Source organism: Sciurus carolinensis, chromosome 3 (genome assembly GCF_902686445.1).
Source record: "Sciurus carolinensis chromosome 3, mSciCar1.2, whole genome shotgun sequence".
NCBI classification, from domain to species: Eukaryota; Metazoa; Chordata; class Mammalia; order Rodentia; family Sciuridae; genus Sciurus; species Sciurus carolinensis.
Genome location: NC_062215.1, coordinates 64,578,134 through 64,601,100, shown reverse-complemented (window position 1 = coordinate 64,601,100; position 22,967 = coordinate 64,578,134). Strand labels below are relative to the sequence as shown.

Sequence of the window (22,967 nt, the reverse complement as noted above, 5' to 3'; positions counted from 1 at the left end):
TTGTGATCCTCCTGCCTCAGCCTCCCAAGTTACTGGGATTACAGGTATGGACCACCACACCTGGCTCAATTTAAGTTTTTATAGGTGTCCACATTTAGAATGACAGAACAGAATGGGTTAATTGAAGCTGTAAAGCTGAAAGAATTAAAAGATGAGGTCTCTTTTCATTCTGTTCTCTTAATTTTTCTCCTACAACTTCTTGTTCAAAGGGAGAGACCGCTGAGGACCTCCCCTGTGGCAATATGATCCCAGCTCCATTTCTTTTCCAGAAAATGTCATGGTAACTACCATCCTCTCTCCCCGTCTGTCTTTCTTTCCCTCTCTCTCTGCCACACCCACCCTGGACTTCTGCCTGGAGAAATCGTCTCCTCCACCACCCCATTCCTATTCTTATTCCAGTTGCAAATTTAACTTACATTCTGAGTTTGGGGAAAATTTGAAGAGTGTAAATACTAAATGCAAAATCCAAACCACATTAGACTGGTCCCAAATATCAGGTATCAGTGGTATCTACAAGCTGGGTGCTATAGCACATGCCTATAATCCCAGCTACTCACAAAGCTAAGGCAGGAGGATTGCAAGTTCAAGACCAGACTGGGCAATATAGCAAGACCCTGGCTCAAATTTTTAAAATACAGTAAAAAGGGCTGGGAATGTATCTCAATGTTAGAGCACCCCTGGGTTTAATTCCCAGTGCTGGGGAGTGGGGTGGGAAAGTCATATACAAAGAAAAAATTTTATTGTCTTTGTTCTGGAGTAGTTGCCACTTGGTATCCTTAGCCTGCAGTGCTGCTGCAGCACTTTCTGTACACATCTAGATCCTGCAAGTTGTAGCAAGTCAGGATTGCTTCTGATACACCTCTTTTTAACTGGTAGTCTTGACATTGAGCTAGAGTAGAGGCATCCCCCAGCTATAGCACACCATGTGCTTCATTACTAACCCAGGCAATAGAAGGGAGGGGAACACAGCTGTCTTCCTAAATTGTGTGCATGCAACCCAGAGCACCAACTGCCCCAGGGATAGAAGGCAGGTTGTCTGATCAGGTAGGCTCTCTCTTCTGGTAAGCAGGCTGGGGGCATCTGGTCTGTAGGAACTGGCATTTAATTTGAAGATGTTGAAACCTTAAAAGACTGAATTTGGGGGTCTCATAACCTAATTAAAGCACATTATGGAGGGGGCGCTGTACTACTCCGATCTATTTTTAATGGCTCAGTTCAGGGCTGAGAGAGCAATGTAAAAAGTAAAATTAGAGCTGCAGATTTGATTGGCAGAAGTTTAAGACATTCACTTTTGGCAGTACCCAAGCTAAATGACCTTAAGGAATCAGATCTTAAAATAATTTTTATAAAAAAGGGTATCGGTCTAATCCTAAGGTTTTCTTTGTGGTGGCCCTGCCGGGCCCTATGATGATTCACAAACCTTTCAGTCTCAGGTCCCTTTATAGTCTTAAAAATTATAAAGTATTAAGCCCACTGCATTTTAACATAATTAATGTTTTTTATGAAAAATAACAACAGTATTTAAAACAAAAAAATTGCCAGGTGCACACCTGTAATCCCAGTGGTTCAGGAGGCTGAGGCAGGCAGATTGCAAGTTCAAAGCAAGTCTCAACAATTTAGCAACTTAGACAAGGGCAGAGGATGCGGCTCAGTGATTAACTACCCCTGGCTTCACTCCCCAGCACCATAAATAAATGAATGAAGGAATGAATGATTAGAGTGGTATTGTTTTGGTCTGGGCAGAGTGGGCACACCTGTAATCCCAGCAACTTGGGAGGCTGAAGCAGGAGAATCACAAGGTCAAGTTAACCTCAGCAGTTTAGTGAGACCCTGTCTCAAAATAAAAAGTACTGGGGATATAGTTCAGTGGTAAAGCACCCCGGGGTTAAATCCACAGTACTGCCCATCCCCTTGAAAAAAAAAGTTTTTACTTTTTTTAGCAGAACTTTTTATTGTGTGCCTTAAGAGAATACAGATGACTTCTCTTATGTTTCTGCATTCTGTCTGTTCTAATGCCACCTGTTATATAATATCTGAAAAACTCCACTGTGCTCATGAGAGAAAAGAGGGGGTGGTGCTTGGACCACACTTTGAGAACTACTTTGAGAATACAGTAAAATCAACTGTGGAGTCAGGTGGACCTTAACTATTAATAGTTGTGTCACCTTGAGGAAGAGCCTTTACTTCTCTCAATTTATTTCCTCCCTTTTGTAATGGATACAGAAGTGTGCTATAACTCACAAGACAATGTAAGTATTAACAGGATCAGGGTATATATTAAGTGTCTGGCACTTAGTAGTTGTGCAATAAAACCTATATTAGTTTTGGTTGGGTTTGTTTCTTATTTTTGGTTTTGTTCATTAGCAGTATGGGACTTGACCTATGCTCCCCCCAGTTTTTGTTTTTTGTTTTTTGGGGGTTTTTTTGGTTTTTTGTTTTTGGTTTTTTGGGTTTTTTTGAGACATGATCTCCTTAAGTTACTCAGGCAGGCCTCAAACTTGCAATCCTCCTGCCTCAGCCTCCCAAGTAACTGAGATTACAGGTATGCACCACTGTGTCCAGCTTACTAGGTTTTTTGTGATTTGTGTGATGTGTACTGTTTTTTAAAGTCCTACTCCAGACCCATCAAAGTTCTTGTTACAGTTCTTGGTGTTCTCCACTGCCACTTGCAGGCATCGCATGAGTCTGAAAATAGGGAAGAAGAAGATGAAGTTGGGATTGGTTGTTACAAGATTGTAGAATGCCAAGGAAAATTAGAACCAGGATTCAAATTCAAACCCAGTTAACATTTATTGAAATAGTAGGTTCTTTCCCCATGTCATATAATATTCTCAGCTACTCTGACGTAGGTAGTGCTGTCATTTTCCTGATGAACTGATATCCAGATACACTAATAGATATTAGGTGATGGGATCAGAATATAATCTCTAAAATTAAGCACAGTACTATTTCTATCTTTTTTTTTTTTTTTTTTCTTTGCGGTGCTGGGGATCGAACCCAGGACCTTGTGCTTGCAAGGCAAGCACTTTACTGACTGAGCTATCTCCCCAGCCCCTCTATCTTTCTTTAAATATGTTGCCTATATTTTGACCAAGGAAACCTTTCAGGATTTTTTTGCAAGGGCAGTAAATGATAGAAATGTAGTCATGGTTCTAATGTTTCTAAAAAGACACTTTTCCACTCAAGTTTTCCCAACCAGCAGTCTTACATGTGGCCTCAAATTCATGACATGTTTGTCGAAAAGGGATTTTACTTTTGACTGCTAATAACTAGAAATAGTGTATATGAAAGCACCTTTTATAAAGGTGACACATATTGTTGCCCCAGCCTACTGAGAGCAAGTCACAGAGTATCACTCTGCCACCAGGTCCCCACCTACATAATTGTCCATACATTAGTTTATTTCCTCATCCACCCATTCCTGCCTTTGAATGGTAAGTGAGATAAAACTCTGGGTAAGAGAGATGATACATATACAAGTTCAGTATAATTGCTTTTTTTTTTTTCCCCCTTAAATATACAGGAGAGAAGCAACCCTGGGAGGAATGGGAAGTGAAAGAGTTGGAGTCATCATGTTTGTGTGTGTGGGGGAAAGAGAGAGAAAGAGATACTGGGAATCAAACCCAAGGTCTTGTGCATGCTAGGCAAGTGTGCTACCACTAAACTACACCTCTGGCTATCTGATTCTTTCTTCTCTGAGCAGAAATGATTGTTCAGAGCTGGGACAGATGGCTGAAAGATTTTTTAATGCAAAGGTTTAAGAGCCCTCTGTAAAATCATGTCTTATTTTTTTGATCCCCACCTCCTCAGTCTTCTTCAGGCAAGCTGTAAGAAGCTGCAGCAATGTCTGATTTTGTGGAAAGTGAGGCTGAGGAGTCAGAAGAAGAATACAATGATGAAGGCGAAGTGGTGCCCCGAGTCACCAAGAAATTTGTGGAAGAGGAGGATGATGGTGAGGAGGCCCCAGCTTCAAGCTTCTCCCCACTATTGCTAAACTTTGGATAGTTGGATTCTTGCTGATGAAAGGCTCAGGCTGAGCACAGAAGTTCTCACATATGAGGTACCAGCTTGAGAACTTTCAGTCATTCTTGGAAAATGCTTAGAGCATCTCTCTGCTGTATGCCAGGCACTGTGCTTAGAAGGAACACAGAACATCAGCTGTTGTGGAACTTACATTAGAAGGAGGGAACAGACAGTAAATAAATACATATAGAATGCTTTGTGCTTTTAGTCTTAGCAGTGCTTATGTACCTAGTTTCCTATTACTCTAGCCAAGCCCAACTTTTAGGATCATCAGCAGAGAACTGTAAAATGACTTTAAAGAGAAATGTAAGTTTTATCAAAGATTTATGACTAAAAGAAGGAATGTAGCCACTGAGTTTGTAAACAGAGGAAAATAGGTTATTGGTGGCTATAAAACAGCCACTAATAATTTTATAAAGCCAAAGAAATAAAGACAGTCTTTCCTTAAGACAAATGGTTAATGTAGAAAATAAACCATCCTGGTGCTCCAAGTTGATGGCCATGTTTTGTACCTTTACATGAGCAGAAGAGTTTATGTGGCACCTGAGTCATTAGGTTCAGGGTGGATGGATAATTACAGTTAAACAGGTGGCCCTGCACCACCATCCATTCTGTTCCCTGATTTCCATGCCTCAAACATACATGTTTTCCAGATGAGGAGGAGGAGGAGGAGAATCTAGATGATCAAGATGAACAAGGCAATTTGAAAGGCTTTATCAATGATGATGATGATGAAGATGATGGGGAAGAGGATGAAGGCAGTGACTCTGGTGATTCTGAAGATGATGTTGGCCACAAGAAGAGAAAACGCAGTGAGTAATCTTTCCTCAAGTCAGGTGAGACTGCAGTAGAAGTTGCATTGGGAAAGGGGCCTCCTCATTGTCATTAGTAACACTTTGTTTTCTTCAGCATCTTTTGATGACCGCCTGGAGGATGATGATTTTGACCTCATTGAGGAGAATTTGGGTGTCAAAGTGAAACGAGGCGTAAGTATGTTCTTTGTCTTTGTCCTGGGGGTGAAGGAAAGCCCTTAAAATTGTGTCCTTTGGAGAGGAAACACATCAGAACAGTTTGGGGAACTTCAGAGAAGAAAAAGATACTCAATATGCTGTGAAGCCTAAATTTGCATCCCAGATCTGAGTGCCTATTAAAGAAAGGCTTGTCAGTTTCAAGGATGGGTCATGGGGCCAAAAGAGCATCACTCAACATATTCTTTTCAATCTCCCTTGGCTAATGTAACTGTAGTGGGAAGATGAGAATGAGACTAAAGAGCAGGCATTCTTACACTTCAGATCCTGATGAGACAGGTTTTCTCACCACCAGCAAAAGTACCGGCGTGTCAAAAAAATGTCAGATGATGAGGACGATGACGAAGAGGAATATGGCAAGGAAGAACATGAAAAAGAGGCTATTGCAGAGGAAATATTCCAGGATGGGGAAGGGGAAGAAGGACAGGAAGCTATGGAGGCCCCCATGGCTCCTCCAGAGGAGGAAGAGGAAGATGATGAAGAGTCAGGTATGTGGCACTGGGCAGGGAAAACAATGTTCACATAGTTGTTGGGCTGTCCTGGCCCCTAGGAAAAGAGTAGAAGGCCATTCTTCAGCTACAGTCCCCTGCATTTGAAACAAAAGTTTATTTTCAGTCTTTGTACTCTTCTCACTGGCAGGAACTAAAACCATTCAGTCCTACATCAGGCTCTGACTCCCGAGTACTAACCTGTTAACTTCCCTACCCAGATATTGATGATTTCATTGTGGATGATGATGGACAGCCTCTGAAAAAACCCAAGTGGCGGAAAAAACTTCCCGGATACACAGATGCGTGAGTGGGGTCTGGTACAAGGTGGTGATAAAGGCATTGAGTATGCCTACCCAGGAAGGAGGTCAGAGGCCTCTGTGGAAAAAGGGTACCAGCATCAAAGCTTAAATGTTAGAAAACTTGCCAAGCACAGTGGCACATGCCTGTAATCCTGGTGGCTTGGGAGGCTGAGGTAGGAGGATCATGTGTTCAAAGCCAGCCTGAGCAACTCAGCAAGACCCTGTCTCTAAACAAAATATAAAAAAGGGCTGAGGATATGACTCAGTGGTTAAATACCCTGGGTTCAATCCCTGGTACCAAAAAATATTAATAATAATAAAAAATAACTTGAAATGCTTTTGCTTGAGGGACTACTATAATGCCTTAGCAGAAAATCAATCTGCCAAGTAGGGTGTTAGACCCATCTGCCCTGTTGCTATTTGATTTCTGTTGACAAGTGCCAAAGATGGGCTTTTTATTCTCTGATAAACAATAATTAACCTAGAAATATCCCCCAGCTAAGCCTTTATTCCGTAGTGAATATGATTCTTTTATATTTACTCTTCTAATCTTAGTTCCCTGGAGCAAGTCAAGGATGTGTGCAGGGTCTACATTTTTCTCTCCTCACCTACAGAGCCCTGCAAGAAGCCCAGGAGATTTTTGGTGTGGATTTCGATTATGATGAATTTGAGAAATACAATGAGTATGATGAAGAACTTGAGGAAGAGTATGAGTATGAGGATGATGAGGCCGAAGGTGAAATCAGAGTGCGCCCCAAGAAGACCACCAAGAAGCGTGTGAGCCGCAGGAGCATCTTTGAGATGTACGAGCCCAGTGAGCTGGAAAGCAGCCACCTTACAGATCAGGACAACGAAATCCGAGCCACTGACCTGCCTGAGAGGTTCCAGGTAAGAAACCACCAGCCTCTGCCTTCTGCTGATTCACCCTCATCTTATAGACTCCAAACAATCTCAGCAGTCTGAAATTAAGTAGTATCTAGCATAGCCTTTGAACCCCATCTGGCCAAAGTCCAGGAAGTCCAGCTCTTAGAGGAAATAGACTTATCACCCTGCTTGTGGAACATGAAATGGAGCTTTTCAGCAGATCTATGAAGTGTTTGTTTCACGTCAGACAACACTGCTGGGTACTGGAAATGTGTGCCAAAGTATCACAGTTTATATCCAGAAGCAGCACATGTTTTCATAAGCAGAATACAAGTTAAAATCAGTCTCAGCCTCTTATCTTACTTGCTGCAGCTCCGCTCCATCCCAGTCAAGGGGGCGGAAGATGATGAATTAGAAGAAGAAGCTGACTGGATCTACAGGAATGCCTTTGCAACACCAACCATTTCTCTACAGGTAACCAAAAAAGATATTTTGGGTTTGACATGAAGTAGAAGTCACTTGATTAAGATTGGGAATCTGCTCCTTCCCTATCCCTTGCTTCTGTGTGCCTCATACAGAAAAGTGTATGTGTGTCTGTGTGACAGAGAGAGATTTTTTTAGATTTCATTAGAAGGCCATCTTCTGCTCTGAAACAGTTTCGTATGGTAAGACAAAGCAAGTGACAGTATCTTGCTGTTTGTTTTTCTTTTCCTACTGTAGGAAAGCTGTGATTACCTAGACAGAGGGCAACCAACCAGCAGCTTCAGTCGAAAAGGGCCCAGTACAATTCAGAAGATTAAAGAAGCCCTGGGCTTCATGCGAAATCAGCATTTTGAGGTAGCTCCCTCAGGCTTACTAAAGTAGTCCATTGGTTAGAAATTCAGTTAGAGAATGAGGGGAAAGGTAGCTACCTAAGTCAGAAGGGACCCCCTCTTCCCCTTACCCAGAGGTAGTCCCTTAACTTAACCAGCAGAGACTCATGAACAAGAGGACAGTCTACCCTGTCTGCAATATTATCCTCCCCTAGATGGGCCTGTTGAGGAGGCCATGCTTCTGACTTTCAAATTCCTTGAAGCTGTTTGTCCAAAAAAAAAAAAAAAAAAAAAAAATGATTACTCTCTGGCAGAGGGGATCCTTGCAGATCTTTCTTCTAGGTGACTGCAGTCTCCTTGCTACCCTAGGTGCCTTTTATTGCCTTCTACCGAAAGGAGTATGTGGAGCCTGAGTTGCACATCAATGACCTGTGGAGAGTGTGGCAGTGGGATGAAAAGGTAACATAGACACATGTCCCCCAGGGTGCTATGGGCAGGGTTGGTTACCACTACTGCCAGGGTACTATAAACCCAGTTCCCCACTCGCTGGTCTGCCAGGCTCCCCACACTGGATCTCTTGATGAGGGAACAGCAACCTTGGGTCTTCAGGGCTGAGTAACAGTCCTCACTCCTGCTCTACCCTCCCTGCCCTAGTGGACCCAGTTGAGGATCCGCAAAGAGAACCTAACACGACTGTTTGAGAAGATGCAAGCTTATCAATATGAGCAAATCTCTGCTGACCCTGACAAACCTCTTGCTGATGGCATCCGGGCTCTGGACACCACTGACATGGAGAGGTAGCACATGCAGTTTGTTTCATTACAGGGAGCCCGCAGACCAAAGGCCCCTACTCCCAGCATTGTTACTTTGCAAAATTCATGGCACAGGGCCCTATCCCTTAGAAATCCAACTTGTCAACACCATCAGAAATGATCTTTCTCACAGACAGATTACCTTAGTTATCCATGTTGACATATAAAAAGGTAAACTCGGATTTACTTACCAAAAATTTAACTGTTAGAATTATCAGATACTCTCATTTGGTGATCTGTACATTTATTCCATGTAGATAAAGCTACATGGAAAGCAAATTATAATTAAAAATGGCGTGGCAAGCTTGTAGTCAGGGTATGGAGTATGGGGGAAACATAAGGATTCAGAACTTTTTGTATTTGGTGAGTTCATCTACCTCTTCTTTAATGCTTCCATTTCTTTTCTTTTTTTTTTTTTTTTTTTTTTTTGGTGTTGCTGGGGATTGAACTCAGGGCCTTACACATACTGGACAAGTGCTTTTATCACTGAGCCATATCCCCAGCCCCCTAATATTTCCATTTCTAAGGACCACCAAACATCTTCAGTTTAACATACTCCTTTAAGATACCTTGGTTGTTGTAAGCACAAGGCCCTGGGTTCGATCCCCAGCACCCAAAAAAAAAAAGATACCTTGGTTGAGCCAGGCATGGTGGCTCATGCCTATAATCCCAGCGATTTGAGAGGCTGAGGCAGGAGGATCAAGAGTTCAAAGCCAGCTTCAGCAACTTAATGAGGCGCTAAGCAACTCAGCGAGACCCTGTCTCTAAATGCCAAAAAAAATACCAAAAAAAAAAAGGGGCTGGGGATGTGGCTCAGTGGTTAAGCGCCCCTGAGTTCAATCCTCAGTAACAACAACAACAAAAAGATACCTCAGTTGCACTTAAGTTATGGTCAGGGGTGTGTGTGTGTGTCTGTCTTCTCCTGGTATTCGGAATTGAGTGGTGCTCTACCATTGAGCTACATCCCCAGCCTTTTATTTATTTTTTTTATTTTGAGGTAGGGTCTACCCAAGTTGCTGAGGGTCTGGCTAAGTGACAGAGAATGGCCTTGAACTTGCAATCCTCCTGCCTTGACCTTCCTTATAATTGGGATTACAGGCATGCATTACTACATCTAGCTTTTGTTTCTTTAGTGATTAGAGATTACAGGTGCCCATCCTACTTCGGATCTTCCATCCTGAGAATTGGATGTCTTTATAGAAAAACTGAGTGATGACTGGGTCAATTCCCCAGTGGTGACTGAGATCTTATGTCCCTTCCCTTCAGGCTCAAGGATGTACAATCAATGGATGAGTTAAAAGATGTCTATAATCATTTCCTGCTTTACTATGGCCGTGATATCCCCAGGATGCAGAATGCTGCCAAGGCTAGCCGCAAGAAGCTAAAGCGTGTAAGGGAAGAGGGAGATGAAGAAGGTGAGCACTAGAAAAAGAAAACACAGGAGACTTGATGGCTGTAGCATTTCCAATGGTGCCCTTGACTGGGTGCCCTTTGGGGCTTCTCAACACGCCAGATTCTTAGGAGTGATTGGAAGCAAAAGCCTAACTCCCTATGCATTTTCTTCCCAGGTGAAGGTGAAGAGGCCGAAGACGAGGAGCAGAGGGGTCCAGAGCTCAAGCAGGCCTCCCGCCGAGACATGTATACCATTTGCCAAAGCGCAGGGCTAGGTAACAGCCAACCTGGGCATTCTACCCTTCAGCAAGGGAGTTACCTAGGAAGAGGGCTAATGGGTAGGAAGAGGAAAGGATATCTAAAGTTAATCACCAATCCATTGCCAAACCAACCTAGTACAGGGTCCCCATAATCAGTTGTTCCTCAACCCCTATCTCTACTTCATGGTAATGTTCTAACCTCTCCCTGAATTCCTGAAGTGATGAGAAACTCACACTCAAAGGAAGAATCTATCCTGTTTCATGTGTCTTGTAAAAACGTGTTCTGTGCTTAAAGTCAGTTTTTTCATTGTCCTTTTACAAGTCTGGTTCTGCTCATTCATGGCCCTTTTAAAGTCTGGTGCCCAGAACAGTAACTAGACTTTGAAAGCCAAAAGACTTGTCAGCCCAGGTGGTTCCTTACATTTTACTCTTGTTTTGTTAGATGGCCTGGCCAAAAAGTTTGGACTTACTCCTGAGCAATTTGGGGAGAACCTCCGGGACAGCTACCAGCGGCATGAGACAGAGCAGTTCCCCGCAGAGCCTTTGGAGCTGGCCAAAGATTATGTTTGCAGGTAGGCATGAAGGTGACCGGTAAGAGAAGGCCTGAGGGCCAATACACCCTCATCCTTCAACTCCACTATTTTCCCCACAGCCAATTTCCTACTCCAGAAGCCGTGCTGGAAGGTGCCCGCTACATGGTAGCACTACAGATTGCACGTGAGCCCCTTGTCCGGCAGGTGCTGAGGCAAACCTTCCAGGAGAGAGCCAAGCTAAATATAACCCCTACCAAGAAAGGTAGAAAGGTGAGCTGGGCAATGGGCTTTGATCCAAGATGTGGCCTTGCTCTCCATTCAGTCAAATTGAATTTTGTGCCTTCTGCTTAGCTGAGCTGTCTGCCTACAAAAAGTGGCAGTCTTTTTTCCAAGGGTCAGGACCTGCCTATTCATAGGCTAATGATTCCCTCTCAATATATACAGGATGTGGATGAGGCCCACTACGCTTATTCCTTTAAGTACTTAAAGAACAAGCCTGTTAAAGAACTGAGAGATGACCAGTTCCTCAAGATAGGCCTGGCAGAAGATGAAGGGCTACTCACCATTGACATCAGCATAGATATGAAGGGAGTAGAAGGGTAAGTGGAGCCCTGGACTGGCAACTTTTAGGGAAGGCTGGTAGAAGAGGGGTACCTCATGAACCACCATTTCAGAATTGAGCAAGCCATTGTCCCTGGCTCACTCACAGTATTCATGGACATCTGGGTGTCACCTTTATCCATCCCTGACATAGTTCGTTTCTCTCCCCAGCTATGGCAATGACCAGACATACTTTGAAGAGATTAAACAGTTTTACTACCGAGATGAGTTCAGCCACCAGGTTCAGGAGTGGAACCGGCAACGCACCATGGCCATTGAACGAGCATTACAGCAGTTCCTCTATGTGCAGATGGCTAAGGAGCTCAAGAATAAGCTGCTAGCTGAGGCCAAGGAATATGTCATAAAGGTGAGACTATAAGCCTGGTGTGATGGTGTACTCCTTTAATTCTCACTGCTCTGGGCCAAGGGAAGAGAATCACATGTTCGAAGCCAACCTAGGCAACTTGGCAAGACCCTATCAAAAAATAAAAAAATTTGAAAGGTCTGGGGATGTGGCACAATGGTAGAATGCTAGGCACTAAGAATAGTCCCCAGTACCACATACAAAATGAATGAATGAATGATTGAATACATATATATATATATATATACATGTCCATTCTTTGTAGTTGTGTGATTTCCCTAATAAAACTAAAAGTGAAGGAATCCCTTAGTCATTGTACGGCCAATGGAGAAATACTGGGGCAAGCAGCATAACTCAGAGGCAGTGAAAGCAAGGCATGTGAACTCTCCAACTGAGGATCCTTTTCCTCCCTTTGCCCACACATCAAGACATTCTTTTTTGTGTCACCGTCTGCACTGTCCTATTTCCAAAAGCAAAGTATGCTTTGGGGTTGCAAATCTGCAAAGAATCTAGGAGCATATACACATGTGAATGCACCTCTTTGCATAAGTGTGCTCCTCTTTGCCATATTTGGTGACCCTGATGATAATGTGTCTTGTGTGTCTCCCTGCTAGGCCTGTAGCCGAAAGCTCTACAACTGGTTGAGAGTGGCGCCCTACCGACCAGATCAGCAGGTAGAGGAAGATGATGACTTCATGGATGAGAACCAAGGGAAAGGCATTAGAGTTCTAGGCATTGCTTTCTCCTCTGCCAGGTACCTGCTTCTTCCTGCCTGCCCTGCACAGTCTTACCTAACTCCTCATTTTGTTCTCTTTTTCATAGCTTTACATAACTGAATATTGCTCTGTTCTTTTGCTGTGTGACCGCAGAGATCACCCTGTGTTCTGTGCTCTGGTCAATGGTGAAGGAGAAGTGACAGACTTCCTCCGGCTGCCCCATTTTACCAAACGGCGAACTGCCTGGAGAGAGGAAGAGCGGGAAAAGAAGGCAAGTCTCCAGGATGGTGGTTAACAAATATACATCATAAAATTCAGTGGGATAAGTGTTATAAGCATCATCACATGTAACACCCTGATTATCTCTGATCTGGTCACTGACTTTTCATCACCTGAGATCAGCCTCATTCCCGGGGCAGTAGATGGCACTCGTGTTATCTGATACAGAATTTTCAGAGACCTGTGTACTTCTGGGGCTGCCTTTGCTACCTCTGTTCTCACTAGCATCTAGGTCAGATTGTTCCCAGAACTGAAAGCCACTGCGGCATGCAGCCAACCTTTTCCCACTTTATCCTTTCAACCCTCCTTTTGCCAGGGAAAGAGGATTTGAATTCATCTAGTTAGTAAACTTCTGAATTTTTTCCCCCATAATGGTATCTTAAAATTTTATTGTCAGAGCCCCATTCTACCCATTCTAAAAAGAACAACAAAAGCTTATTAACAATTTTTTTTATAAAGATCTTAAAATGGAAATCAGAACATCAGCATAGTCCTAATAGGCCATGATTTATATAAGTAAGGCCCAAGTGTATTTATATCACACCCCAAGTTTAATTCAGAAGCATAATAATCATAGGAAATATTAACATGTTCAAAATACTGAAACAAAAGACTCCAGGCTCCTTATCATGTGTTCTACTTATACAGCATGTGACACACCATGTTTACATTGAACTTCCTATTTAAAGAAGGACAAAAACTCTTTAGGCACTTATCCCACTGGGCATGTAGTTATACACGAGACCATCCCCAGCTGTATTTGGGGGATGAACAGAAAGGTATTGAATTATTCTTCTTAGGAAATTAACAGGGTAAGGAAAAGTTGAGAGCAGCCCAAGAAAAGGAAAGATGTGCAACATTTATAGTAAGGAGGAACAAAATGGCACTAGAGTTAGAAATCTAGGGACTTTAGAGGAATGTCACCAGTGAGAAATTCCCTGGGGCCCAGATAAGCCTGCTTATCAATCTCATATCGTGTGCCAGATTCTGCTTTTTGGTAACCCTACTACCTCCCTCACTTTGTTATACTTAGATTTTCAGCAGAAATCACACCAGAAATGAAATAGGAATCCCCAAAAACTACAGGATATCAGGTGTGTGAGGCATTAGAAGTTAGGACCTAAGGAACTGTAATAGGAACTCCACATCTTTGTCCTGAAGAACATAAAGAGAGATACTTCCCATGTTGACCTTTTCCAAGGCGCCTCACCCAGAAGAGTGCAAACTCCAGTTCTTTGTTTTCCTTGATAAAAACTAGGACCAGGGTGGGTGGTGGGGAAGAACTAGAGCCAATGACTAAGTGTTAGTGGGAGACAGGTTTTGGTTCACAATAAAAGAACAGTTTCCTACCTCTCCATTCTTCAGATCTGGTCATTGGCTACTAATGTCATCAGTGAGTTCTAGTCAGTGGAATGGTTAAGCAGAAGCAGGCTGGCCAGATGTGTGGGAATGGATCCTTGGTGGCAACTTGAATCGGATGTTCTCTGAGACTTTTAGCTTTTGCTGTTCTCTGATCTTATAAGCTCTCAAGCTGTGTAGGGAGAGAAAACTGCCTGAAATCTCCATGCTCAGAGCCATTCAGCTCTGATTTTCTTTCAATCCAGGCTCAAGACATTGAAACCCTTAAGAAATTTCTTCTGAACAAGAAGCCTCACGTGGTGACAGTTGCAGGAGAGAACAGGTAGAGGCACTTGGCCAGGCCTGGTTGAAGGCCATGACCAAAAGTCACTCATCCCTTATTGTTGAATTTGGCATATGCCTGTAATGGTTGATATGGCCAAGGGATATTGTTCCTCTTTGTCTTTAGAGCTCTTTGCTCCTCACCCCATCTCAGACATGAGACGATCCATCCCTGAGAAAATATATCCATTGACCAATATTCCTCATCCCTACAGGGATGCCCAAATGTTGATTGAGGATGTGAAGCGCATTGTGCATGAGCTGGACCAGGGCCAACAACTGTCTTCTATTGGGGTGGAGCTGGTTGACAACGAATTGGCCATTCTCTATATGAACAGCAAGAAGTCAGAGGTAATACTGGAGCCCCACCCTTAGGGCATGCCCAGACAAGTGCTATTAATCTGAGATATATTTAATTAGAAAAGAAAGGTTTAAGCCAGGCATAGTGGCACATACCTGTAATCCCAGCAGCTCGGGAAACTGAGGCAGGAGAATCATGAGCTCAAAGCCAGCCTCAGCAATTTAGCAAGGCCCTAAGCAACTCAGCAAGACTGCAAATAAAATACAAAAATGGGCTGGGGATGTGACTCAGTGGTTAAGCACCCCTGAGTTCATTCCCTGGTACAGAAAAAAAGAAAAGGTTATTAGAATAGCCCTGTATCTGTTCACTTAACATGTGCAGAAATTTTCCATGTTACCAGTTATAGTTCATATTGGGAGCTCCTGAGGTTAAACTGATTGCAAGAAAAAGGGTCCCAAAAAAGAAGAGAAAGTGGCTTCAACCCAGAATAGTTTGAATTTCCTCTTGATGTTGGTATGAGGGGACTTTAAGGCCCTGCTAACCCTCATTTGACTCTAGGCAGAGTTCCGGGATTACCCTCCTGTACTGAGACAGGCAGTCTCTCTGGCTCGGCGCATCCAAGACCCTCTGATAGAATTTGCTCAAGTGTGCAGCTCTGATGAAGACATACTGTGTCTCAAGTTTCACCCCTTGCAGGTGAGTAGATTTGACAGGCCGGCTAGTCAAACAAAAAAGCACAGTAACCTTATTCCTACCTGCTATATGTCAATAGGAACATGTTGTGAAAGAGGAACTGCTGAACGCCTTGTACTGTGAATTTATCAACCGGGTCAATGAAGTCGGGGTCGATGTCAACCGTGCCATTGCACATCCTTACAGCCAGGCTTTGATCCAGTATGTCTGTGGCCTGGGACCTCGTAAAGGGACTCATCTCCTGAAGGTAGGATTGGGTTAAATCAGAAAACTTAAAAATTACCATTTCATTGCATATAAAGATATACTTTTTCAATATGATTTGATAGATGAGGAAGACTATGGTCAGAAAGGTAAAGCATCTTGTTCAGAATCACTCAACTAGTGAGAGTCACCACTTCAGACCAGGTGGCCAAAGCTATCCTCTTCACTACTATACCTTAGTGGGTCATGGAAAAGATGGCCATAAGCCATGATTTGAAATAGGAGAAAGCAAGGGAATGCTAGATGCAAATCTAAGGTGGAATAATTTTTCCAGTGGGAATAAAAAGGATTTCAGTCAGCATTTTTTTAAGTATTCAGGGATCTTCAAAAATATTGGTAATATTCTTTTTCATAAGATGAGTACATGTTATGTCAAACTTCAAAGTTTGTTAATTATAGATAGTCTGATGGCTATAATGTAGTTCATTAAAGAAATGATTTTAGTGGTAGATAATGTGGTTTTGTGCATAGTTAGATATTGAGTGGAGCAGAGTTCCTGTTGTGGAGTCATGGAGGGGTAACAGAGAGGCCCAAAAGCAAACTAAGGAGGTGGGGTGTGCTTACTACCCTGGCTCACTCAAGCTCTCTCCTCTAGATCCTGAAGCAGAACAACACGCGCCTTGAAAGCCGGACCCAGCTGGTCACCATGTGCCACATGGGTCCCAAAGTCTTCATGAATTGTGCTGGCTTCCTCAAGATTGACACAGCCTCCCTGGGGGACAGGTGATGCCCTCTGCCTAGATGGGCCAGGAGAAATTCCCTTTGGGCTTTGATTTGGAGTTTCAGGGGATTAGGGCTGCCAAAGGGCCCCAAGACATTTAAATTAGGAAATGTTTTAAAGAAAAAATAAAAAAGAGTCTTTATTTGGTCAAGAGCCCCTGACCTATGGAAAAGATCAGTTCAATTATGCGAGGTTTTTTTCATGTGACAGAAACATAAAAGAACCAACTTAGTTTATAAATTAAGGACAGAAAACAGATTCTGTTCAGTGAACACAAATTTATTTTGTTATTATGGTTTGATGCAGCCATATAAGGGTGGGAATAGCAGGGGCAATTGTGGAAAAAGTGTGGGTATGAACAGATATGGAAAGGGGAGAGAGATTTGTTATGTTTTAAGATGATGTTATTGAGAGAAAGTTCTATTCACTTGGACTTTGGACTTCACTATTGACCTCTTCCTCTCCAGAAGTTATCAACTCAGTCTTTGGAGGATCTTTTCCACGGGCACATAGCTCCTCATTCAGTAATGGAAGTCAGTGGGGAAATAGGCTTCAAGTTCTAAAACTTCATTTTCCACTCAGCTTTGCTGTAACACTCCACGAATAACATAGGTCCATGTGAGTGCACGGGCAAGACCAGCCTGGGAAGGCTTTATGGGGGAAAATAGCTGTCAGCAAATTCTCAGAGGTCTTTTTTCCCCCTTCTTGTTTTATCTTAAGACTCATATAAGTTCATTATATAAAATTCAACATATATAAATATTATGCAGAAAGTGGAAGTCCCCCATAATCCCACCCCCCAGAGATAACTACCATAACAATTTTTATGTATATTATAGTTTTTCTAAATTTTATTTTTGCTATGCATTTACTAACTACCCATTTATTATGAAAATGGGATCATATGGTTCATAGTGTTTTGCAGTGCATTTTTCACTTATCAGTATATCGTGGCCATCTTCCCATATCAGCACACATAGATCTACCTCATTTCTTTTTAATGACTGTATGGTGTTCCATCGTATGGAGGTGCCCTGATTTATTTAACCAGTTCCCCATTGGTGGACATTTGGGTTGCTCCTAGAAGCGTCTCCTTCTATATCCTGCTCCTTTTCTGCCTTTCCTTCAGCACTGACTCATACATTGAAGTCCTTGATGGTTCTCGTGTTCACCCTGAGACCTATGAGTGGGCCAGGAAGATGGCCGTAGATGCCCTAGAATACGATGAATCAGCTGAGGATGCCAATCCTGCAGGAGCCCTTGAAGAAATCTTGGAAAATCCAGAGCGACTCAAAGACCTGGACCTCGATGCCTTTGCAGAAGAGCTGGAGAGACAGGTGGGTGAAAGTATGGAATACCTGGCAGAAAAACCCATCACAGGTGACCAGAGAAACCCTTGTGCTAATAGAACAGCAGACTTGATCCTCTCTTCTCCCTGAGCATCTCTAGCAGGTTTCTCAAGAAAAGTTTTAGCTTCTTAAAGAGCCAAGGAAATCTTTGATGTTAATGACTAATTACGAAGAGGAGGTGGGAGTTAGGAGGGTTTCATCACTATAGTTTCCTCTAGGTCTCTTCTTCTTTCCAAGTACAGCTTTGCATTTATCTGTTTTACACAAGGGGATTTCATGAAGCATTTTCAATACACAACAATGCCCTTTGGCTAATTTTGAAAACCCTTTAACCAGGCATGGTGGCACATGCCTGTTAGTCCCAGCTACTCAGAAAGCAGAAGCTAGACAGAGGATTGCAAGCTCAAAGGCCACCCTGGGAAACTAAGCAAGACCCTCTCTCAAAATAAAAAATAGAGCTGAGCATGTGGTACACTCCTGTAATCCCACCGACTACTGGGTTCTAGGCCAGCTTTGGCAACAGTGAACATAGGGAAAACCCATCTCAAAAGGAAAAAAAGAAAATAACCTTTACTAAATGCCTAGGAAAGAAGAGAAGAGGCCCGGACAAGAGCCAACTAGCCTGCTTCCTTCATTGAATTCTCCCTTGGCTCAGGTCAGGGAATAGTTGCAAGGCTTTTTCTGATGAGTGTCTTCCTCAGGGCTATGGCGACAAACACATCACGTTATATGACATCCGGGCAGAGCTAAGCTGTCGGTACAAGGACCTCCGAACAGCCTACCGCTCTCCCAACACAGAAGAGATCTTCAATATGTTAACCAAAGAAACACCAGAGACTTTCTACATTGGTAAGTTCCAGGGCTATATTTTTAGTTGGAGGACAATATGGTCAGGAATAAGGAACATTTACTGTATACATTCAGACTAAGCAGTGAGAGCAGTGATTCCCACAGAACAAGGCATGTCTGTGTGTAGGCAGGAAAGATCAGGAAAACTTTTTTAAAAGAACATAGTGGTCTGGGGTTGTGGCTCAGTGGCGGAGCGTTTGCCTGGCACCTGTAAGGCTTTGGGTTCAATCCTCAGCACCACATAAAAATAAATATAAAATAAAGGTATCGTGTCCATCTACAAAAAAAAAAGTTTAAAAAAAAAAAGAAAGAATGTGGGAGTCTGGCATGGTGATGCACACCTATAGTCCCAGCTACTTGGGAGGCTGAGGCAGGATTGCAAGTTTAAGCTCAGCCTCAGCAACTTAGCAAAACCCTATCCGAAAATTTTTTAAAAATAAAAATAAAAAGGATGTAGTTCAGTGGTAGAGGACCCCTGGGTTCAATCCCCAGTAAGGCAAAAAAAAAAAAGAGTTCTGTCTTTAAAAGGTGGGAAGGAGTCATTACTCCTGTTTTCTCAGCCTGTTCTCTTCCTTTCCTGTTCTCTTTTGATACCAGGAAAGCTCATCATCTGCAATGTCACTGGCATTGCTCACAGGCGTCCACAGGGTGAAAGCTATGACCAGGCCATCCGCAATGATGAGACAGGACTGTGGCAGTGCCCCTTCTGTCAGCAGGACAATTTCCCTGAACTAAGCGAGGTACGAGCTGCAGTGTTATCATAATTGTGGTCATTGGGCTTCTTTAATTGAATGGTCTGGTGATCTACAAAGGAATCAAAGATATTTTAGATCTTGCTTTTACCAAGTACACAAAGAAAAAAGCAAGGGTACAATGTACACAAGTGTTTAACGTGAAGCCCTTCATATGCTTCTGAGAAGTTTATGTTTTCCTTTATTCTAGAGTAGTCACCTAGTCCCATTCTCTGGATAGCTCATTCCACCAGATTATGGAAATAAGAATATGTACTTCTTACCTATAGGGTAGGCTCAGCTCTCCATACATTCTTGTTAGAAGGTATCTGTAGAAGCTGAACGTGAGGCATGTATCTATAATCCCAGCAATTTGGGAGGCTAAAGCAGGAGGATCACAAGTTAGAGGCCAGCCTGGGCCTAACCCTGTCTCAAAGTAAAAAATAAAAAGTTCTGGGGATGTAGCTCACTGGTTGAGAGTCCCTGAGCTCAGTCACCAATACTGCAAGAAAAGAAATTATTTATAGGTTCAGTATTTATATTCTTAACATTTTATCTCTTCCCCATATTCCTGTAGACATCATCTGCCTTTCTGATGTCATTAAAGCTACCTGAGGACTTTTTCTAGGCTTTCATATATAATTAGGCAGATTTTCTCAATTTTATCCAGTAGAAGAAGCTGGTATTATTTGTCCAAGGGATAGCCAAAGGATGTCTGGTTCACTTAGTGAATTGTTCTGAGAAGGCTTACACAGACAATCCTGATGCTTGCTAGAACAGAACAAAACAGTAGTGGCCTCAGTTGGAGCTAGAGGGTTGTAGGTTAGAGAAGCATGGGAGATTCACCTGGTAGCCCATGGTGCCAAGCATCAGCTGTGAGTCAAGGAATGCTGTATATGTTCCAGCAGGTGACTGAGTCATGTTTTCATACCCATGTCAGACTTCAGTGGTAAAATAAATTGCAGCAACCCAGCTGCTCTTTTCTGAACATGTTATCTCCAGAATCTTAATAATGAATCTTTTCTCCTTGTGCCCTCTTCAGGTCTGGAACCACTTTGACAGTGGTTCATGCCCGGGCCAGGCCATTGGTGTCAAAACACGGCTAGACAATGGTGTCACTGGCTTCATCCCCACCAAATTCCTCAGTGACAAAGTGGTAAAGCGGCCAGAGGAGCGAGTGAAGGTAAATGATTGGCCTAAGGACAAAGGACAGTTTTTAGCCACCCCAGTTAGACTTACTTTGGGCTGTCCCCACTAAAAGTTAAGCTCTGTTCTCAGCAGCTGTTGGTGGAGAGAGTGTGAGGAAGGATTTATAACTAGCTGGAAGAAACCAGGGTGAGAAACATCTGAATGAGTAGCAGCTTTTGTCCACTGCTTTTGTGCTTTCTGCCAGTTGCCAACCCTTTCAGAGAGTGTTCTCTTCCATTGTGGGAAAGTGCAGCTTAGGCAGAGGGCAGAAAACAGGGCCCACCATCATATGCTACAAAATAGGAAGTCTCTGCCTATATCTCCAAGGCCAGACATTACCCTTTTAGGAGATGGAAAGGAAGTGTGGCATAGCCCACGTACAGAGCACATCTGGGCTTCCCCAGCAGAACCAGAGAACACAGAAGATATCTTCAAATGGTTTCTGCCTAAGAGGATTTCTCTAAGTTCTTTGGGTTGTAGTAGTATCCTGCCATAGCTACCATTTATTACATACCCACTAAACATCAGCATCCCACATTGATGTATGCTCTCTCTAGTCCCACAACCTGATGGGAGCTTTTTTTCCCCAGAGAAATTCAGGTGTCTTTTCAAGATCATCCAGTCAGTTACATGGGTAGGGCCAGATCTGCCTAATTCTCTGGTTTTCAGTGTTATAAACCAGGAGAGGTTTGGGCTTAGAAGGGCTAGGGAGAAACATTCCTAATAACAAATCTTGGAAGATTTGCAACATGAGGAGGGCCATGCAGAGTGACTGAGAAAAGGGCTCACAAGGGTAAGGTACAGAAAACAGCTATCATTTTGTTTCCCCTCCAAAAAGGACAGATCCTGGGAGCAATAACCAGGCAACTTTATGGAAAAAGGAAAGAGTGCAAGTGACAGGATAAATTCCAGCAGACTCCAGTTGGTTTTCCTGCCTAGAGTGGGAGGCACCATTGCAGGGCTTGACGTGTAGTCTGCATAGCACACTCATTCCCTGACTACTCCTCTGCCATTCAATAGCAGGCTGTCTTTGAGCAGGTCCCACCTTTCTGCCTGGACTTTGGTTTTCTCATATGTGAAGTAAGGCATAGGGCTAGATAATCTTTGTCCCTTCCAGTTCATATGTTCTGTGGATCTAGGTGGGAATGACTGTTCACTGCCGCATCATGAAGATTGACATTGAGAAGTTCAGTGCAGACTTGACCTGTCGTACCTCAGACCTTGTGGACAGGAACAATGAGTGGAAACTGCCCAAGGACACTTACTATGACTTTGATGCTGAAGCAGCAGACCACAAGCAGGAGGAGGACATGAAACGGAAGCAGCAACGGACCAGTGAGTATGCCCATCACCCTGAATCTTGGCAGCAGTGCTGCTATAGAACTCAGACCAAAGTGTAGATGTGTATCATTCTCCCAATGGGAGTGGGTGCTCAGTTTCAGGGTGCTGAGGTCTGGAGTCATCATGAAAAGGAGTCATGGGTAGTACTTGAACCCAGGGTCTCTTGGATCACATTTTGTTTGCAAAGACTTTGTAACTCTTAAAGCCTCATTGTCTCAGAATCCTAGGAACCTAGGCTAACATGTCATTCACATCAGAGAATCCAGGCTCAGAGTGGATTTAAGAGTCTCAGAATCCCATAGTGAGTCAGAAACCTGTTGCTGCCATCTCCTAGCCCCATCATCTGATCTGTACTTCTCTCCTGCCCTCTTCAGCATACATCAAGCGAGTGATTGCACACCCATCTTTCCATAATATCAATTTCAAACAAGCAGAAAAGATGATGGAGACCATGGATCAGGGTGACGTGATCATCCGGCCTAGCAGCAAGGGTGAGAACCACCTGACAGTGACCTGGAAAGTCAGTGATGGCATCTACCAGCATGTGGATGTGCGGGAGGAGGGCAAGGAAAATGCCTTCAGCCTTGGAGCCACTCTGTGGATCAACAGTGAGGTGAGAGTCACACCTGTCCACCTGCCAGCCCCATTCCTAGTTCTAGAAACAAGCCTTTCTGGTTCCTTTCACCTGACAGTTGTAACTTGGATGCATCATACATATTTTAGCTATGGAGCAGCGAAACAGGAGGTGCTTTGTATTGGTTTTTGTATATTTTTCCCCTTCCTTCCCTGTCCTCTAAATTTTAGAATAAACTACTTGGAGAGAGTCAGTGAGGAAGAGAACAAAACATATGTATGCATATACATACTGTATTTCTCATTCCTGTGTTCAGGAAGAGAAATCTAGTGATGTTCTCTGTTTTTCAGTTAGAACCTAAAGGACTTTATACCCCATAAGCCAGTGTGTCTGCACATGAGTCAAACCTATGGATAAGTTGAGGGGACCTTGCAGTAGAGTGAGGCTTAAGCAGGACCAAGAAGCCCACGCCCTGCCATGCTTTTTCTTCAGGGTGCATTTGATGAAAGGCCAGGAGTCTCACCTCTGGATGTGACATATGGGGGCTTTATCTTCTTCCCATAGGAATTTGAAGACTTGGATGAGATTGTTGCCCGCTATGTCCAGCCCATGGCGTCCTTTGCCCGGGACCTTCTTAACCACAAGTATTACCAGGATTGCAGTGGTGGGGACCGCAAGGTGAGCCTAGGACCTCTGAGGGATGGCACCTTCCAGGCTCTTAAGGATGTATGCTTTCCCTTCAGTGTAGGGGATGCTCAGGTGGTGAAGGAAGTGTACATAAATATGCACCAGACATTTTGTAC

General features: G+C 43.3%; 1 protein-coding gene across 2 annotated transcripts in view; it reads left to right on the top strand.

Annotated features, from left to right (window-relative positions):
* Supt6h (SPT6 homolog, histone chaperone and transcription elongation factor) overlaps window positions 1-22,967 on the top strand; it is a 32,668-nt gene that overhangs the window by 5,506 nt on the left and 4,195 nt on the right. Inside the window, exons 2-32 of one of the 2 annotated variants that reach the window (XM_047543953.1) lie at window positions 3,524-3,644; window positions 3,811-3,952; window positions 4,677-4,835; window positions 4,933-5,009; window positions 5,347-5,539; window positions 5,761-5,845; window positions 6,456-6,729; window positions 7,078-7,179; window positions 7,426-7,542; window positions 7,887-7,976; window positions 8,172-8,314; window positions 9,596-9,744; window positions 9,898-9,996; window positions 10,424-10,553; window positions 10,634-10,784; window positions 10,959-11,113; window positions 11,286-11,481; window positions 12,093-12,232; window positions 12,348-12,465; window positions 14,078-14,154; window positions 14,369-14,504; window positions 15,013-15,150; window positions 15,227-15,394; window positions 16,007-16,134; window positions 17,262-17,469; window positions 18,183-18,330; window positions 18,928-19,070; window positions 20,104-20,244; window positions 21,389-21,584; window positions 21,965-22,203; window positions 22,729-22,842. In XM_047543953.1, coding sequence (XP_047399909.1) covers window positions 3,844-3,952; window positions 4,677-4,835; window positions 4,933-5,009; window positions 5,347-5,539; window positions 5,761-5,845; window positions 6,456-6,729; window positions 7,078-7,179; window positions 7,426-7,542; window positions 7,887-7,976; window positions 8,172-8,314; window positions 9,596-9,744; window positions 9,898-9,996; window positions 10,424-10,553; window positions 10,634-10,784; window positions 10,959-11,113; window positions 11,286-11,481; window positions 12,093-12,232; window positions 12,348-12,465; window positions 14,078-14,154; window positions 14,369-14,504; window positions 15,013-15,150; window positions 15,227-15,394; window positions 16,007-16,134; window positions 17,262-17,469; window positions 18,183-18,330; window positions 18,928-19,070; window positions 20,104-20,244; window positions 21,389-21,584; window positions 21,965-22,203; window positions 22,729-22,842 — 4,323 coding nt within the window. In that variant the 5' untranslated portion in view covers window positions 3,524-3,644; window positions 3,811-3,843. The remainder of the gene's footprint in view (window positions 1-3,523; window positions 3,645-3,810; window positions 3,953-4,676; window positions 4,836-4,932; window positions 5,010-5,346; window positions 5,540-5,760; window positions 5,846-6,455; window positions 6,730-7,077; window positions 7,180-7,425; window positions 7,543-7,886; window positions 7,977-8,171; window positions 8,315-9,595; window positions 9,745-9,897; window positions 9,997-10,423; window positions 10,554-10,633; window positions 10,785-10,958; window positions 11,114-11,285; window positions 11,482-12,092; window positions 12,233-12,347; window positions 12,466-14,077; window positions 14,155-14,368; window positions 14,505-15,012; window positions 15,151-15,226; window positions 15,395-16,006; window positions 16,135-17,261; window positions 17,470-18,182; window positions 18,331-18,927; window positions 19,071-20,103; window positions 20,245-21,388; window positions 21,585-21,964; window positions 22,204-22,728; window positions 22,843-22,967) is intronic. The other variant, XM_047543951.1, reaches the window with a different exon arrangement.